This window comes from Mesoplodon mirus, assembly GCF_964341445.2.
Source record: "Mesoplodon mirus genome assembly, chromosome: 3".
Lineage (NCBI taxonomy): Eukaryota > Metazoa > Chordata > Mammalia > Artiodactyla > Ziphiidae > Mesoplodon > Mesoplodon mirus.
Window position 1 is genome coordinate 29,046,040 of NC_138978.1, and position 17,711 is coordinate 29,063,750.

Genomic DNA, 17,711 nt, shown 5'->3' on the forward strand with positions numbered 1-17,711 from the left:
AAGGTGCAACCATCTCAATAAATAAACTAAAAATCAATAAAACGTGTGCTGCTACTGATGGATCAAGAACGCCAACATTTCACGTATAAAAGGTAACATACTCATTTTCCTTCTATTCAGTATCTTTGTTTTGGCATGTTTTAAAACTAACACAAACTAAAATTTAAAATTTACTTGAAATTGTAATAAGTTATAAATTTATTAAAAATTAAGAAAATATAATTTGTATTGCATAATTACATCTGCCTTGTTTTTATTGAGCCCCATTATACAGCTCTGGTGGTTAGGAGATATGGCTATGCTTTCCCCCCACCCCACCAAGTCAAATGTGTACCCTACTTGGCTTGATACATCCCAAGAGCTCTTCTTACTTTGGCTTCAGCTCTCCCATTGCCCTCACAATATCCCATTGTTCACTTTCACAATCAACCCCCCCAAGTAGCCCATGATGTGTAAAGGAGTCGAAAGAAAGAGCCCCATCTCAGGCTGGAAATTCATCCTAACAAAAGGTAAAGAGATTCTTCTAGACATTGTTTTGCTTGGAGGTCCACAATTTACACTTATAAAATATGCCTGAGAATAAAGAAGGTAAAGGAGTGCTACCTCAGAGATCCTGCTGTGTATCCATTTGAAGAGCTACTATTAAAACCACAGGCTCTTGCCCTTGTCTTCATTACGCACCCCCTACTTTCTGTTAAATTCCCAGAGAGGGACTTCCCTGGCAGTCCAGTGGATAGGACTCCGAGCTTCCAAGGCAGGGGGCACGGGTTCGATACTTGTTTAGGGAACTAAGATCATGTATGTCGTGCGGCGCAGCCCCCCCAAAAAAACAATCCCCAGAGTAAAAATAATGTGGTGCTCCGAGAGAACAGTTAGAAAGCTCACAGACAATCTCTTCCTTTTAGGTCAAGTTCAGCACACTATAAGGATATTTGGCAGCCCCCAGTGGCAATCTTTTTTCACATATGTGTGAATAAATAGCAACTTTGCAAACTCTTGCATCACAAGGAAGAATACCTCAATCAATGAATAGAGAATGGAATAATGCTGCAAATCAAATGAAAGCAGCCTCATGTTTTCAAAGGTTATCTACTTTGAAAAGTTCAGATCATTTTAAAGTTGTTTTCCTGGCCTCCTGTCTCCTTAGGAATGAAAAGCTTAGGTAATTTTTAAAAACCAAAGACATTTAAAAAAAGTCTCCTTTTCTTCTCTAAATATAATGGCTTTAATATAAAATTATATGTTAGAAAGAAGGGCCCATTTGTACATGCATCAAATTTTTCTTATGGAAAACAGGAAAGTGTCAATACTTCAGTGCTTAAAAAAAAGTGAGGGCTTCCCTGGTGGCGCAGTGGTTGAGAGTCCGCCTGCCGATGCAGGGGACACGGGTTCGTGCCCCGATCCCGGAAGATCCCACATGCCGCGGAGCGGCTGGGCCCGCGAGCCATGGCCGCGGAGCCTGTGTGTCCGGAGCCTGTGCTCCGCAACGGGAGAGGCCACAGCAGTGAGAGGCCCGCGTACAGCAAAAAAAAAAAAAAAAAAAAAAAAAAAAAAGTGAGAACAGTAAACCAGGGCTCTTTCTAGAGAAGCCTTCCAATTGTTCAACTATAATTGTTTCATCTGAGAAAACCAACTGGAATACAGGATGGCTCTTTCCCACAGCAATCTAAAACGACCTCTTTTCATGTACATATAGAAAATATATGTTAACCAATTTGGAAGAAAAGCAAAATCCTGGTTGTAGGATTCCTCGGATTTTTTTTTCAAGCTGCATTCAGTAAGAGCATGGGGGCTTCAGAGTCTCTCAGGCTGATCTTAGATCAATGATCCTTTCTGGGATCAGGCTGGAGGGCTGGCATTCCATGGGAAGGGTGTAAGGCACCTGCTGCTACAGCAGGGAATTAACAAATGAGGAACCATACTTGCCACCTAAAGGTTTCTTTAAACTTTGAATATTTGGATAACACAGACCAAGGCTGTACCTAGATTTTCCATTTCTGAAAGTCACACTTTAAGTTAAAAATTTCTGTTCTGCAAATCTCCATATATTAAGATACTGTAGAGGGCTTCCCCGGTGGTGCGGTGGTTGAGAGTCCACCTGCCGATGCAGGGGACACGGGTTCGTGCACTGGTCCGGGAAGATCCCACATGCCGCAGAGCGGCTGGGCCCGTGAGCCATGGCCGCTGAGCCTGCGCGTCCGGAGCCTGTGCTCCGCAACGGGAGAGGCCACAACGGTGAGCGGCCCGCATACCTCAAAACAAAACAAAACAAACAAACAAAAACAAAAAAGATACTGTAGAATTTATATCATGGTATCATGGTATCTTCCCAAAAGGAAGAGAAAAAACAGGTCTTCGTAGGGAGTCTCTTTTTTGTGTGTGTCTTAAATGTCAATGATCACAAAAACTTCTGGCTTCTCTTCATTATAGACCTGCATTGCTGAATATGTTATTGCCTTGACTTCAGTTCCCTGAAGTTGGGGTTAAAGAAAAAACAGGAAGAAAAAGGACATCAAAATCAGAATCATTAACTCTAGCAACAATTGGCAGAAAGTCAAAATTCTAATATTGCTCTGAAAAACTCAGACGAAACAATTAGTTATCAAATTAGTATAGCATTATCCACTGATCCAGTAAAAACGAGAGGCAAATATGTACAGCAGAAAAATCACTGAGTTAGGAGACAAAGCATACTATAGTCCTGGCTTTGTTTGCAACTGGATACAGAAGCTGTCTGACCTCTCTGGGCATCAGCTTTTTCATTTATCAGATGGGATGAATCCAAGAACACAAAGCTTTCCTACTGTTTGGGTCAGGGCTCCTTCTTAAGGCTTCTTCCATACAGTCGAACCTGGGCCCTGGGAACTCAGCCTAGTCCCTTCTCTGAATGGCAGTCAAATGCCTATTATCCAACATCTCCGTTTAGATGTCTAATAGGTATCTCAAATATAACATACTCAAAAGAAAATGCCACTGTCATTTGTATTATAAAAATAATTTGTTTTCAGTCCACATGCTCCCCCTCTACTGGCTTCTGTTCTTTTTATGCTTCTCTTCCCCGAGGCTCCCTCACCAGGCTTCATTTTATTGCACTGTGGTTGAAGAAATTCTATTGCAGCTACCGGAAGCAAACAGGATTTTCCAGTCACCTCCAACTAACTTAGGTCTCCTTGGCCTAGACACAGGGGTCAGCGAACTACAAATTGAAGGCCAAATCCGGCCTGCCACCTATTGTTGTACAGCCCCACGAACTAAGAATGGTTTTTACATTTCTAAATAGTAGTGGAGGAAATGTGTAAAAAAAGTTTTACTGGAACACATCCACATTCATTCATTAATGTGTTCTCCTTGGCTGTTTAGTGCTATACATAAGAGAAGAGTTGAATAGTTGCTCTTCCATCATTCTCTGCCCACAAAGCACAAAACATTAGGAAAAAAATTGCCTACCCCTATTCTAACAGATTTGACTCGTATAGAGCGAAGCCATACATGCTGGCAAATACTGAATCTGGAGAAGCACAAAAGGCAGAAGACACTTCAGAGAACATCTAGTCCAACACCTTCATTACAGGGGAGGACATCAAAACTCGATAAGGCAAAGGGATTTTTACACCCCACAACTCTGTAACAAACCTGACCCTATAACCCAAATGCTGATTCCTAATCCTCCAAATCAGGTGTGTGAAATCACAGTGTTTTAACATAATATGTCCCGACAGGTCGTATTAGTCTGAGAAAAAGTTAGGACTTTACACCAACTTATTAGAACTAGTTAACTGTCACATTTACCGACTTTATGGTAAGGTAGTATAAAATGTTTCTAATGGCTGGGTTTATTAAAGACATACCTGAGGGTGCTTAGACAATGAGAATTCTTCTCCCCACCTTGAGAAGGAAAAGTGAAACATGATTAAGATTTCCAGGATTTAACGTTTATTCTCTCTTTCCACGTTTTAAAATAAGCCTTATAAATGTGGTTTAGATACTAGAAAGCCAAAAGAGATGGAGGGGGAAGGGAGCTATAAATTTCAATTTGATTGTTAGCAGATACAGCTGTTGAGGGACTTGCGTGTACAATAGCCATTTCAAGAAGGTTGATAGTTGCTCTTTAAAAAAAAAAGTGTCCTAGTATAATGTACATAGGTAGATTCTCAATAAACATTGTTTAATATTGGTTCATAACAGAGTAGCATGTTCAAAATTTTCACTGTACTCAGGACTACAGAACTAATTAATAACTTCCAGTGGAGAAAGCACGTCTGAACACCATAAAGGCAAAATACTAGATTCTGTAATACAGTCTGAACTTGGTTTGTATTTTATAACTTTTCAAAAAATGTCCATGGTGTGTACATGGAAGGCCCTAGAAAGGTACTGCCCTGGAACCTGGGATGAGCATCCTCTCTCCCTTCAACACTAATGTGGCTGAAGATCACAATAGCAGAAGCAGTAGCAATAGTAGAAAGAGCAAAGTTTTAAAATTCTGTTCAACTATTTATTAGCTAAGTACCTTTGGACAACCCTGTTTTCTTACCCATAAAAAAAGGGAGGAGGAGGAGATAAAAGCTCTCACTTTACAAAAAGAAACTAAAAAAATTCAACATAAAATAGAAAAGATAAGCTTTATATAAAAATAACCTAAAAGAGTTGCGTAAGGGTTGGAGTGAGTCCTCACGTGGCTGAATAAGACCAGAGGAGGCAGCGAGTGATGGGAGGAAAGCGTAAGGCTCAAGATGGAAAATCATGAACCAGATGATACTGTCAAGGAGAACTTAATTGATATCATAACCAGAAAAATTAACCAAATTCCAAAACAGAAAGGAATCTGCTTGAAAATGGATCAACATATGTTGGACTTAATGCTGCCCTCTATGGCCTAATAGCAGATAGTCTTTTTCGACGAATCATGCATGTGACAAAGGCTCATATACCTGCTGGCTTACTAATGGCAGAGATCCCATTTTTGACGGCACACGTATCTTACAAAGATTTTGTAAGTTTACCTTTGAATACAGGTGATTTGCATTGTGAAACCTGTACCTTCACACAAGGTGGATTGGTTGGTCTTGTTTTTGGTGGTCTGTACCCTGTTTTCTTGGCTATCCCTGTGAATGGTGGCCTAGCAGCAAGATATAACTCAGCCCCGCTACCCGAGGAAGCAAACATCTTAAATTACTAGATTAGGATTTCTAAGCCTATCTTTAGAAAGATGTTATTTCCCATTTTGCTCCAGACTGGATTTGCAGCATACCTTGGCTCTAGAAAATATAAACTACTTATAAAGGCTTTTCAGTTACCTGAACCTGGCCTAGAAACCGTGATTGTTAAGTAAATCTGTACATAAAAATAAAAGAGTAAAAATAACCTACATCTAAGTATGAATAAACAGAGACTTGTTAAAACAAAAAAACACCTAAAAGATATAATTAAATGACTGAAGAAACTTGGAAAACACCAAATCCAATCAAAGTGCCGTAATCAAGTGTTTGCAAACTCTGGAAGGAAATGTATAACTTGTTAATAGAAGGAAATGGAGTCCAAGTGTGAGGATCTATAAGAAAGGATGCATCAGCATTTCTCATCACCAAGCTAAGCTTTATGCAAATATCTGTGCCATCTACCAGTGATATATTTTTTGTGCTAAAAATCAACAAATTGGGAATCCTGTTTACTAACACACATCAACTTTGTTCTGACAAGTTTCTGGTCCACCAAACCTGAGGTGAACCCTGGCTCCTAGGTATCTCAAGAAGCTTAACCTGCAAAGCCCTACTGGGATGCAACTGGTCTTCTGACTTAACACGTCTATTTGTCTTCCTGCCCACTGAGTTCACTGAAGAATAACTTAACATCTTTCATGACCTGCTACTTAAAAGGTTTTCAAAACTTACCCAATTGACCGTAATTTGAAATTTCTTTGATCAATATTAAGTACTTTTACTTCCTAAAGAAGAAAAAAAAATTCTTTTAATTTTAATATATGCTCATAACAGACCAGCTACTACAACATGTCTAGGTTATCATCTTCTCAAGATAATAGCATAAAACTTCTCTGAAGCAAAGAAAACTAAAATGTTAACTAAAACAGAACAACAAACTATATATTTCAAGGAAATACAGTTTTTTCTTACATATTCAAGGGACATATTCTTGAAAATGTACAATCTAAAAATATGAGTCAAAAGAATTTTTCTGTAAGATACATAGAGGAGGATGACCTAGGATTTCAATCACTCTGGGTTTTTTTCAGCTTTATTTATTTAGAGTTGACAAAACTCTCAGCCTATTTTTATATAATATTGTGGGACGAATGACCCAGTTCTGTAGGACGAATGACCCAGTTGGAAGAATATACGTAGTGGAGCTGGTAAGGGAGACAATGGAGGAATTACGGAAGCAAGGAAGGCCATGTGTGTTAGATAACAATGAGGTTGGAGAGGTGTTCCCTCTGGAGGTTGATGACAACAAGTAAACTCCATTTGGCTTTTCCTTTTTCACATTAAGGAAAACTAAAAGCATCAATTTTTAAACTTAGGCCAACATGGCAGAACTGCCAAATTACAAATGGGACGAAAGGAACATATGGATGGACATAAATACAGCTCAAACTTGGGAGGCATAAAATGTAGAGAGACAGTGGAGACAACGGAGACAACAGGTGCGTTCTTGTCACACAATCCTGATGAGTGACAAGTATATAATAAGAGATCTAAACACAAAATGCACATACATAAGCAAACTCGGGTTATTCAAGAAGAGCCTATGGTTATTATAATTTCTGCAAATCATCATCTGTATGGCTTGGTTTTGCATCACATGTTCTATTTTAAATCACTAGTCTTATTATAAAATATGGGTAAGAACCCATTTGCTCAGTAAAAAAGAAAAACTTTTGCTTACCCGGGCTATGAAGAATTCATCAGCACTGAATTTATAAAGCCATTCATCCAAAAAGTGAAACAGAAGAGATTGTAAGTCATCTCCTACACAGGATCAAAAAGAACCATGACAGTATCATGTTTAATAACTCTTGTCTCTAAAAAACTGGTTTGAATTTAACAGTGCAATAAATTTCTTAGGCTAGTTGAAAGAACAAGCTCATAATCAATTTTGTTGTTCTTACTGTGAGCATATACTGAATTTATATAGAATACTGAACATCTATAACAATTTCTTCCTTGTGAATAAATTGGTTACCTTGGGTTTCTACTTCTGTTGCTTGGAGGGGCTCCACTGTCCCAGTATCTGTCATATAACCAAACATGGCCATTGCACATTGCTCAAATGCTTCCTCCAGAGTATCTCCCCATGCGTGTAACCTAAAGAAATACATTCATGCCCTGTGTAATATAATCCACTGCAAATCAGAAACTTGTCAGGAAAGTCAAAATAAAATTAACATGATAAATACAAAACCAAAGGTCTCAATCAGTTTAATAACACTGAAACCAGGTGCTTTTAAACCATCATTTGTATGTCCTAAAGGAACCAAAAGAGGAGGAGAAAAATGAAAACTCGGGACATCAAGATTAAAACATCAGCCTTCCTATGTTAAGCACATGATTGCAAAGGCATAAACTCCAGCTATACTCACTGGACATCAGCTGTATGATCCAAATCTGAGGGAGAGAGGAAAAAACACTTATAAGTAACTAAACTTGACTTGCAAATCACAAGAAAATAACTCTAGATCATTACTAAGAACATCATCCTTGAAGAGCAAGAAAATGTGGGCTGGCCACACACCTTTCACTAACCATTTACACAAAAGTTGATTGCTCTGTTAAGGGTTATTATTTATTTTTAAAAATTTCTTCTAAGCATTCACAGTTATTATTCTGTTAATATTAAATGAACAAATATTAAATAAAAGAATTAATAGTTCCATAATATTAGCATATTGATGCTAAAGGGTTTTTTTGTTTGTTTTGGTTTTTTGTTTTTTATTGTGGTACGCGGTCCTCTCACCGTTGTGGCCTCTCCCGTTGCAGAGCACAGGCTCCCGACGCGCAGGCCCAGCGGCCATGGCTCATGGGCCCAGCCGCTCCGCAGCATGTGGGATCCTCCCGGACGGGGGCATGAACCCGTGTCCCCTGCATCGGCAGGCGGACTCCCAACCACTGCGCCACCAGGGAAGCCCCTAAAGGGTTATTTTTTTAAAAGCCAAGATTTATATTTAAATAAATGACAATTTCTGGAAGGCATCACGGCCACGGTCTTCTAGGTAATCTAAAAAGTGTCTAATACATCATAGTTTTTCAATAAACAAATGCCATTCTCTGCCATTAGTTACTTTTCCTCAACAAAACAAATCAGTATCTTTTCTAAATATCTACTTGTGTGAATGACCAGAATTCTAGAAACTACATCATCAAAGATATAAAATTCCAGATTTCGTTTCACCTTTTCATGAAGAGCTAGCTAAATCCCAGACAAAACAGTTTTTTATTTTTAACAAGAGCCAAGTTTTATATTTGTTGATTTCTTTCATTTGAAGGACTCCTCAATGATATCCTTGACCAATAAAACAGTTTTGGAAAGTAAACTCTACAATATGTATTATGAGCTTTTTCCTGATATTCTCACAGCAAAACCAGGAAATAACAACTGCTACTACAGCAAGTTCCCATTGGATCTGTTATCTCAAGATTTCAGAGTCAGGACTTCCCTGGTGGTCCACTGGTTAAGAATCTGCCTTCCAAGGCAAGGGATGTGAGTTCGATCCCTGGTCAGGGAACTAAGATCCCACATGCCACAGGGCAACTAAGCCCACGCGCCACAACTAGAGAAGCCCGAGTGCCACAAAGAAGACCCAGTGCAGCCAAAATAAAAAAAATTAATTAAAAAAAAATGATTTTAGAGTCTATCCTTCACTCTTACCTGACTTCCATCAATTCTTCCTGCTTAGGATCATAGAATATTCAAGCTACAACAAAGTCTTAGAGTTCATTTAACAGAATTCCTTCAATTACAAGAAGAAACGGGAAATCCAGAGAGATTGTGCGACTTGTTTAGGACTACACTGCTGATTAGAGTTGGGACTAGAATTGAGATTTTCTAACTCCCAGTTTAGTGCCGTTTACATAATACATCTTGTTCTGGTAACACTCAAGGTTTAAGCTCATCTCTAATTTACTCAGAATATTACTGAGGACTCAATACATTTTAGGCATTAAGGGGCTCAATGACCAGCAGAGATGACAAACAAGTTAAAAGAAAATAACAGGTATTAACCCTAGAGAAATGAAAGTATGTGGCCACAAAAGGACATAGAAGGTTCACAGCAATTTTATCCCCCCAAATAAAAAACCCCATATCCATCAAGAGAAAGGATAAACAAACTGAGGAATACAATGCCACACTACTCAGCAATAAAGAAGCATGAACTACTGATACAATGCATTAACAAGAGTCAGGGAGCTCACCTCTTTCCCCTGCTGTCAGTAGTTACTGAATAAAATCCATTCACCACTTTAAAGTCTAGCTGTGTTTGATACTGAGTGAAGAAGCCAGACAGAAAAGAATCTATACTGTGTGATTCCACTTATACAAAACTCTAAAACAACAGTAAACTGTGGTGATAGAAATCAGAGCAGTGCTTGCCTCAAGGTAAGGGGCTAGGGGACTAACCGGAAAGGAGCAAAGGGAACTTTCTAGGGTTATAGAAATGTTCTAGAGCTTGACTCGAGTACTGGTTACACAGATGTCATCTGTTTATCAAAACTCATTGGACTTTATACTTAAGATGTGAGCACTTTTATAACATGTAAATTGTACCTCAATTTTTTAAAAGACGGTTTAAAGAGACAATGACAGATAGCTATAGGGCAGTGGTTCTCAAATTTTTTGGTCTCAGGAACCCTTTATTCTCTTAAAAATTACTGAGGACCCAAAGAGCTTTTGTTTATATGGGTTGTATCTGGCAATATTAACCTAGAAATTTTAACTGAAAAAAAATTTAAGTATGTATTAATTCACTTAAAAATAATAAGCCCAGGGACTTCCCCGGTGGTGCAGTGGTTAACATTCCACCTGCCAATGCACGCCACAACTACTGAAGCCCGCGCGCCCTAGAGCCCCACGCACCACAACTACTGAGCCCACGTGCCGCAACTACTGAAGCCCGAGTGCTATAGGGCCCACGTGCTGCAACTACTGAAGCCCGCGCGCCTAGAGCCCAAGGTCTGCAACAAGAGGAGCCACTGCAATGAGAAGCCCGCGCGCTGCAACAAAGAACAGCCCCCTCTTGCCGCAACTAGAGAAAGCCCCAGAGCAGCAACGAAGACCCAACACAGCCAAAAACAATAAATAAATAAATAAATACAAATAATAAGCCCATTTTATTTAACATAAATTATATACTTTTATGAAAAATGACTACATTTTCAAAAAATGTGGTGAGAAGAGTGGCGCTGTTTAGCATTTCTACAAGTATTTTTAATGTCTGGCTTTTCAGTGTGCTGCAATCTCACAGATATGCAGGAGGAAAAAGGAGTATTTTAAGAGCTTAAAAAAAATGTGGACTTCCCTGGTGACACAGTGGTTAAGAATCCGCCTGCCAATCCAGAGGACATGGGTTCGAGCCCTAGTCCAGGAAGATCCCACATGCCGTGGAGCAACTAAGCCCGTGCGCCACAACTACTGAGCCTGCTCTCTAGAGTCCACGAGCCACAACTACTGAAGCCCGTGTGCCTAGAGCCCGTGCTCCACGGCAAGAGAAGCCACCGCAATGAGAAATCTGCGCACCACAACAAGGAAGAGCCTCCACTCGCCGCAACTAGAGAAAGCCTGCCCGCAGCAATGAAGACCCAATGCAGCCAAAAATAAATACATAAATAAATTTATTTTTAAAAAATGCATATGGGCAGCACAGCCGGAGTGAGGAAAAAAAATTGTATATAGTCTTCCTTCACCAAAACTAGAAACTGGTGGTTTTTTAAAGGTTAGTTGCAATGCAGAATCTGAGGCTTTAACAATGAATTTTTCGAACTCTGTAACATTAAAATCCATTGCTCTATCTTGTGCTTAGAACAGATCTTATCTATGCCTGACTGTGTAATATCAAGCATTGGTTTTTGGGAAAATATCAGTTCATCGATGTTGACATATTATATAGAATTTTTAAAAATCTATTTGTTAATATCACCTCCAATCTCATCAGAAAAGTCTTTAAGCACTGGGAAACCGTGAAACTCATGATGGCAGATACAAGTTTTCCAAAATTGTGATCTCACTTGAAAGCTTGAATTTTATCATTATATAATATACATTATCAATATACCAACAAATATTGTTATTTTCCTTGATGTGACAGATTACTTTATTTTCAAGAAGATATTGGAAATACCCAAGTCTGAATAACAATAGTATGTCTTTCAGTCATTCTTTTGAGAAAAAATAGTGTTCCGAGAAAAAAGGCATCTCAGAACTCAATCACAGAAGTTCTTTTCCTTAAGGTAAGCATCAATACTTTGAGAAGCAGCAGAAACTATGCATACTTCCCATTTTGTTACACAGAATACTAAAAAGGCGTGTACTCAATGGTTAGTATTTAATAAAATTAATAGTTCTTGCCAAGTCATCAAGGACATTTTTAAGTAAAACGGACTTTTTCTTTTTTTAATTATAAGTACATAGTGGTAAATAGTACAGTGACTACCAATACAGTTTGGTGCCACTGCTTCAATTTGCGCCAAGGGGCCAGGACTTGTACCTATTACTGCTTCTGCACCACCAATGCAAATATCAACACAGTGAAAAGAGCAAGTAACATCTAGTATTATTAAGAAAGTAGTTTTTTTTTTTTTTCTTTTTTCTTTTTTGTGGTACACGGGCCTCTCACTGTTGGGGCCTCTCCCGTTGTGGAGCACAGGCTCCGGACACACAGGCTCATCGGCCATGGCTCACGGGCCTAGCCACTCCGCGGCATGTGGGATCATCCCGGACCGGGGCACGAACCCATGTCCCCTGCATCGGCAGGTGGACTCTCAACCACTGTGCCACCAGGGAATCCCAAGAAAGTAGTTTTAACTTCACAGATCCTTTGAAAAAGTCTGGGGAAACCTAGGGTTCTAGAGACCACCCACTTTGAAAATTCTATTATAGGAGAGCATAAGAGATAAACTAAGCTAGACTAAGAGGTTCAGGTAAGAATTCCCAAAGGAAACAAGACCTAACACTTTATGTGCCAAGAGACTAAGGATGATCTTTATCTATCTGCTCACTCGTTTATTCCCAGTTTCCTGCTCAGTGTCTGATACACAACAGGTGCTCAATAATGTTGCTGAATGAATAAATGAGATGACAATTGAGCTGAGTCTTAAAGGAAAAACAGGGCTACAGGGAGAGCTTGGGGTAGATCTGGGGGTAGTCAGTGGCAAGAAATGAAGCTGGAAGAAAACACAGACTAATCTCACATTACATCAATGCCAAGATTCTGTACAAAATGTAGGCAAGTAGAATCCAGAATGACCAAGTGGGATTTATCCCTGGAATGCAAAGATTCAATTCTTAGGAAACAGATTACATCATCTCCATAGATGTAATCATGAGGCATAACATAAAAATGGGTTTTTTTTCAGTTTTTTGCCTCATTGCGTGGCTTGTGGGATCTTAGTTCCCTGGAAAGGGATTGAACCCCAGCCCGGCAATGAAAGTACCGAGTCCTAACCACTGGACAGCCAGAGAATTCCCAAACAAAATGTTAACAGGATTTTTGAGCAAACGGTCTTTTCTCAACTATTTCTCAAAAATACACTATTGTTTATTTTTTCTCTCATTCTTTTTTTTTGTTTTTAATAAATTTATTATTTTTTTTGGCTGTGTTGGGTGTTTGTTGCTGCATGTGGGCTTTCTCTAGTTTCAGCGAGTGGGGGCTACTCTTCATTGCAGTGCGTGGGCTTCTCATTGCGGTGGCTTCTCTTGTTGCAGAGCATGGGCTCTAGGCATGCGGGCTTCACTAGTTGTGGCACATGCACTCAGTAGTTGTGGCTCGCAGCCTCAGTAGTTGCGGTGCATGGGCACAGTAGTTGCGGTGCATGGGCTTAGTTGCTCCGCGGCATGTGGAATCTTCCTGGACCAGGGCTCGAACCCATGTCCCCTGCATTGGCAGGCAGATTCTTAATCACTGCGCCACCAGGGAAGCCCTTTTCTCTCATTCTTAATTGCTGCTTTTCACTGAATGCTTTTGTGGTATAATGAAAATATATACTTGGTCTTTGTCTCTGGTTCCTAGAACAGAGCTCTTAAAATCCTGGGAATTTTCTGAGTGACAGGAGTGTCACTCAGTGTTATTCATAAAGAGCCCCTTCTGACCACACTTGAGTCTATGCTAATAAGGTGACTCAGGGTTGGGCCCCTAAGTAGCCTCAGGATGGAGAGAAGATGAAACAAATGATTAAAAGGGGAGAGGGGATACCAACAATAATTCTTACGGATCTTCACAAGCTGATTTTTATCTAGATATGGAGAAAAAAATAAAAACAATAAGAATGGCAGGAAAGGAGCAAGTACTGAGAGGGAGATTGTCCTAGAAGATATTAAAAGATACAATAAAGTCTCAATAATTTAAAATGTGGCACTGGCACATAAAAAGAGAGCTGAAACAAAGGAATAGAATAGTAAGTCCAGCTATAGACCTATATATAGTTAGAGGAATTCTGTATACGATAAAGATGTCATATTTCAATCACAAGGGAAAAGACAGACTGTTGATAAATGATTTTATAGCATCTGGAAAATAATTATCAGATATTGATACTTAATTTCCACCTTACCCTAATCCTAAGGTATTCAAAATTTATATATATATATACATATATATATATATATATATATATATATATATATATATATATATGTTTTTTGTTTTGTTTTGTTTTGTTTTTGCAGTACGCTGGCCTCTCACTGTTGTGGCCTCTCCCGTTGCGGAGCACAAGCTCTGGACGCGCAGGCTCAGCGGCCACGGCTCACGGGCCTAGCCGCTCCACGGCATGTGGGATCTTCCCGGACCGGGGCACGAATCCTTGTCCCCTGCATCGGCAGGCGGACTCTCAACCACTGCGCCACCAGGGAAGCCCTAAATATATATTTTTAAAAAACCATAAATACTAGAAACATGAACAATCTATAACTATTAGCAAAAATACGGTTCTCACAAATATGAGCCAAAAAAAAGCCAAACACAAAAGGAGTACATACTACACGATTCCATTCAGATTATGTACAAAAACATGCAAAGCTCATGTATGGTATTAGAAGTCAGGCTAATGGGAAAAATAGGGAGAGAGAAGAAAGGAGCATGAGAGGGTCTTCAGGGATGCTGTAACATTCTGTTTTTTGATCTGGTTACTCGTTATACAGGTGTATCCAGTTTGCAAAATTTCATTTGTAACATGTGCACTCTTCTATATGTATCTTATACTAAAATAAAAGTTTTATTTTGGGGAATTCCATGGCAGTCCAGTGGTTAGGACTCTGTGCTCTCACTGCCGAGGGCTCAGGTTCAATCCCTGAGCAGGGAACTAAAATCCCACATCCCACAAGCCATGTGGTATGGCCTAAGAAAAAAAAAGTTTTATTTTCAAATGTAATAGAAGAAAACATGGGAGAATTAATTTACAGTCCCAGAGCGAGCAATGCCCTCTTAAGTATGATATCCTAGTAGCCATAAAAAGGGTTAACAAATTTCACTACATAAAAATAAACTTCTGCACAGTAAAAAAGACCAACAATCCAATAGAAAAAATGGGTTAAAAATATGAATATATACATTCCAGAAGGCAAATACAAATAACTCCAAACATACTAAAATATGTTCAGCCTCACTGATAAGTAAAATGCAATTAGTATAAGATACTTAACAGATTGGAAAAGATCAAAAAGTGTGGTAACACAGTAAATTGGTAAAAGTGTGAGAAAAGAGGCATAGTCGCGACTTCCCTGGCGGTCCAGTGGTTAAGACTCTGCGCTTCCAATGCAGGGGGCACGGGTTCACTCCCTGGTCGGGGAACTAAGACCCCACCTGCCACGCAGCACAGTGTAGCCAAAAAATAAATAAATTTTAAAAAGTAAAAATAAATTTAAAAATGAATTTAAAAAAAAGAATTCAGGCTTCTTAAAAAAAAAGGAAAGAAAAAAGGCACACACACAGTGCTAGCAAGGGTATAAACTGGCACAACCTCAATGGAGAGCAATTTGGCAATAATTGTTGAAGTTTAAAATGCAGATATCAAAAAGAATATCTATATATGTATCACTGGATCACTTGGCTGTACAGCAGAAATTAACACAACATTGTACACCAACTATACTTCAATTTTAAAAAATATTGATAAAATGCAGATACCCTTTGAAAAAGCAATGTAACTTTTGGAAATTTATTCTACAGATACACGTGCACATGTTCCAAACAATGGATGCACAGGTATATCCACTGCTGCATTCTTTTTATTGGCAAACGAGTATAAGTAGAAATGTCCATCAACTAGAAACTGGTTAAGTAAATTAAGTAAACATACACCTTTGCATGTACACATAAGAAAATGTTAAGGATGGTCGATCTGGATAACAAGACTAAGGGGCTGGGGATCAGGGCTGAAAGAAAGACTTTTCGTGCATACCTGTTGCATTTTTTGAATTCTATATCATATATATGACCTATTAAAAGTAATTTTTAAAAATTTAAGTGAGAGTTGGTACAGCCAGTATGGAGGTTCCTTAAAAAACTACAAATAGAACTACCATATGACCCAGCAATCCCACCACTGGGCATATACCCTGAGAAAACCATAATTCAAAAAGAGTCATGTACCAAAATGTTCATTGCAGCTCTATTCACAATAGCCCGGAGATGGAAACAACCTAAGTGTCCATCATCGGATGAATGGATAAAGAAGATGTGGCACATATATACAATGGAATATTACTCAGCCATAAAAAGAAACAAAATTGAGCTATTTGTAATGAGGTGGATCGACCTAGAGTCTGTCATACAGAGTGAAGTAAGTCAGAAAGAGAAAGACAAATACCGTATGCTAACACATATATATGGAATTTAAGGGGAAAAAATGTCATGAAGAACCTAGGGGTAAAACAGGAATAAAGACACAGACCTACTTGAGAATGGACTTGAGGATATGGGGAGGGGGAAAGGTAAGCTGTGACAAAGCCAGAGAGAGGCATGGACATATATACACTACCAAACCTAAGGTAGATAGCTAGTGGGAAGCAGCCGCATAGCACAGGGAGATCAGCTCGGTGTTTTGTAACCGATTGGAGGGGTGGGAGGGAGGGAGACGCAAGAGGGAAGGGATATGGGAACAGATGTATATGTATAACTGATTCACTCTGTTATAAAGCAGAAACTAATACACCATTGTGAAACAATTATACTCCAATAAAGTTGTAAAAAAAAAAATTAAGTGAGAGAAAGTGAGCTAGGGAGATATGCAGGGTCCAGAAAGTACAGAGCCTAGTATGCTATGGTAAATAGTTGGACTCTATACAGAGGACAATGGGAAATCAATGAAAGAACTTTAAGAAAGGAAATAAGAGCCAGATTTGTGCTCCCCAAACCACATCCACCTTTAGGGACGGCAGCTTAACTTTTATGTAGAACTTCAGAGTCTGCACTATACTTTCACATTTATTATTATCTCATTTATCCCTCACATGAAGGAACTGAGTGCAAAGAGATTATGTGATTTTTTTGCCTAAAGTCACTAAGCTAAAAATGACAAAACCAGGTCTTTTTGCTAACAACACGATACAGGTAAAACACCAATTTAGAAGTCCCCTACTCAGAGCTTTCCGAGTCCTCTATCCGAGGCACACTCTAACTATCCCACAGTTGGAGGGAGATACTTGGGGGCGACAACCCCTCAAACGCTTGAAAATACGTTACCTTCAGAATTAATACAGAAGTAAAATTCCCACAAGATAAATGTAATTAGGCATATGCAGAAAAAGTTCAAAAGGCTGTAAATGTGGGAGCCCGGGTTTCCCGACTCTCAGACAGGCGGCTTTAGCCTTCAGCGTTCCCCAGAGAAGTACAGAAAAGCCTACAATAAAGGGCAAAACGGGAATGCCTGAGCCACCCTATGGGGCAAAGTGGAAGAGGAAGCCGGCAGCCCCCGGCAAGGAGAGAAGTGAGCCACCTACTCACACTCGTACTTCCGATTGACTGGAGGATACTTGGCCTTGATCGCCTTCTGCTCCTCAGTCAAATTGTAGTCTCTAAGATCTTCCGCTTCCAGCGCCATGATTGCGGCTTGGGCCCCAAACTCAACTTCCGCCCTTCATCAGCCGGACTTCGGCCCGGACTTACAACTTCCGCCCTAGACTCCGCCCCTTGACACACACCCTTAAAGGGCCAGGACTCCATTCTCGACGACTTACTTAATCCCCTAAGACTTCCGTCCTAGGTCCCGCCGCTTGGAGGAGATCTTTAAAAGTCCAAGGCCTCATTTTCTGGGCTTGCTTCACCAATAGTTCTTTCTAAGAACTAAGGGAACAAATAAATTGGAGGACCTAGGAGCAAGGGACACTTGAATTAGACACCTCGAGGTCTGACAGAAGCCTTTTCTTGCAGCCTCACCCCCAGAGTTGACAACTAGACCCGAAAACATCTTAGACTCCTCATCTAAAGTCCTACTTTAAAGTGATCGCTAGCTTAACACCCTTCAAGAAAATGGCTGCACCCAGGAGCGTGC

At 39.6% G+C, this 17,711-nt stretch overlaps 1 protein-coding gene and 1 pseudogene across 3 annotated transcripts; one reads left to right on the forward strand and one right to left on the reverse strand.

Moving 5' to 3' along the window:
• Positions 1 to 1,738: 1,738 nt before the first annotated feature.
• Positions 1,739 to 17,687, reverse strand: ZBTB8OS (zinc finger and BTB domain containing 8 opposite strand). Of its 2 annotated transcripts, none has more exons than XM_082611917.1 (7): positions 17,398 to 17,687; positions 7,595 to 7,619; positions 7,198 to 7,319; positions 6,901 to 6,983; positions 5,892 to 5,944; positions 3,849 to 3,885; positions 1,739 to 2,471 (listed from the first exon to the last, which is right to left on the reverse strand). In XM_082611917.1, the coding sequence occupies exons 3-7, from the start codon at positions 7,268 to 7,270 to the stop codon at positions 2,385 to 2,387; spliced, it is 333 nt and encodes a 110-aa protein (XP_082468043.1). In that variant the 5' UTR covers positions 7,271 to 7,319; positions 7,595 to 7,619; positions 17,398 to 17,687; the 3' UTR covers positions 1,739 to 2,384. The 2 variants fall into 2 exon arrangements, with proteins under 2 accessions (XP_082468043.1, XP_082468042.1); XM_082611916.1 differs by lacking the exon at positions 17,398 to 17,687 and adding an exon at positions 17,165 to 17,382.
• On the forward strand, positions 3,892 to 5,882 carry LOC309798990 (transmembrane protein 126A-like; annotated as a pseudogene). Its single transcript has one exon. The product of its transcript is annotated as a transmembrane protein 126A-like (transcript).
• Positions 17,688 to 17,711: the final 24 nt, after the last annotated feature.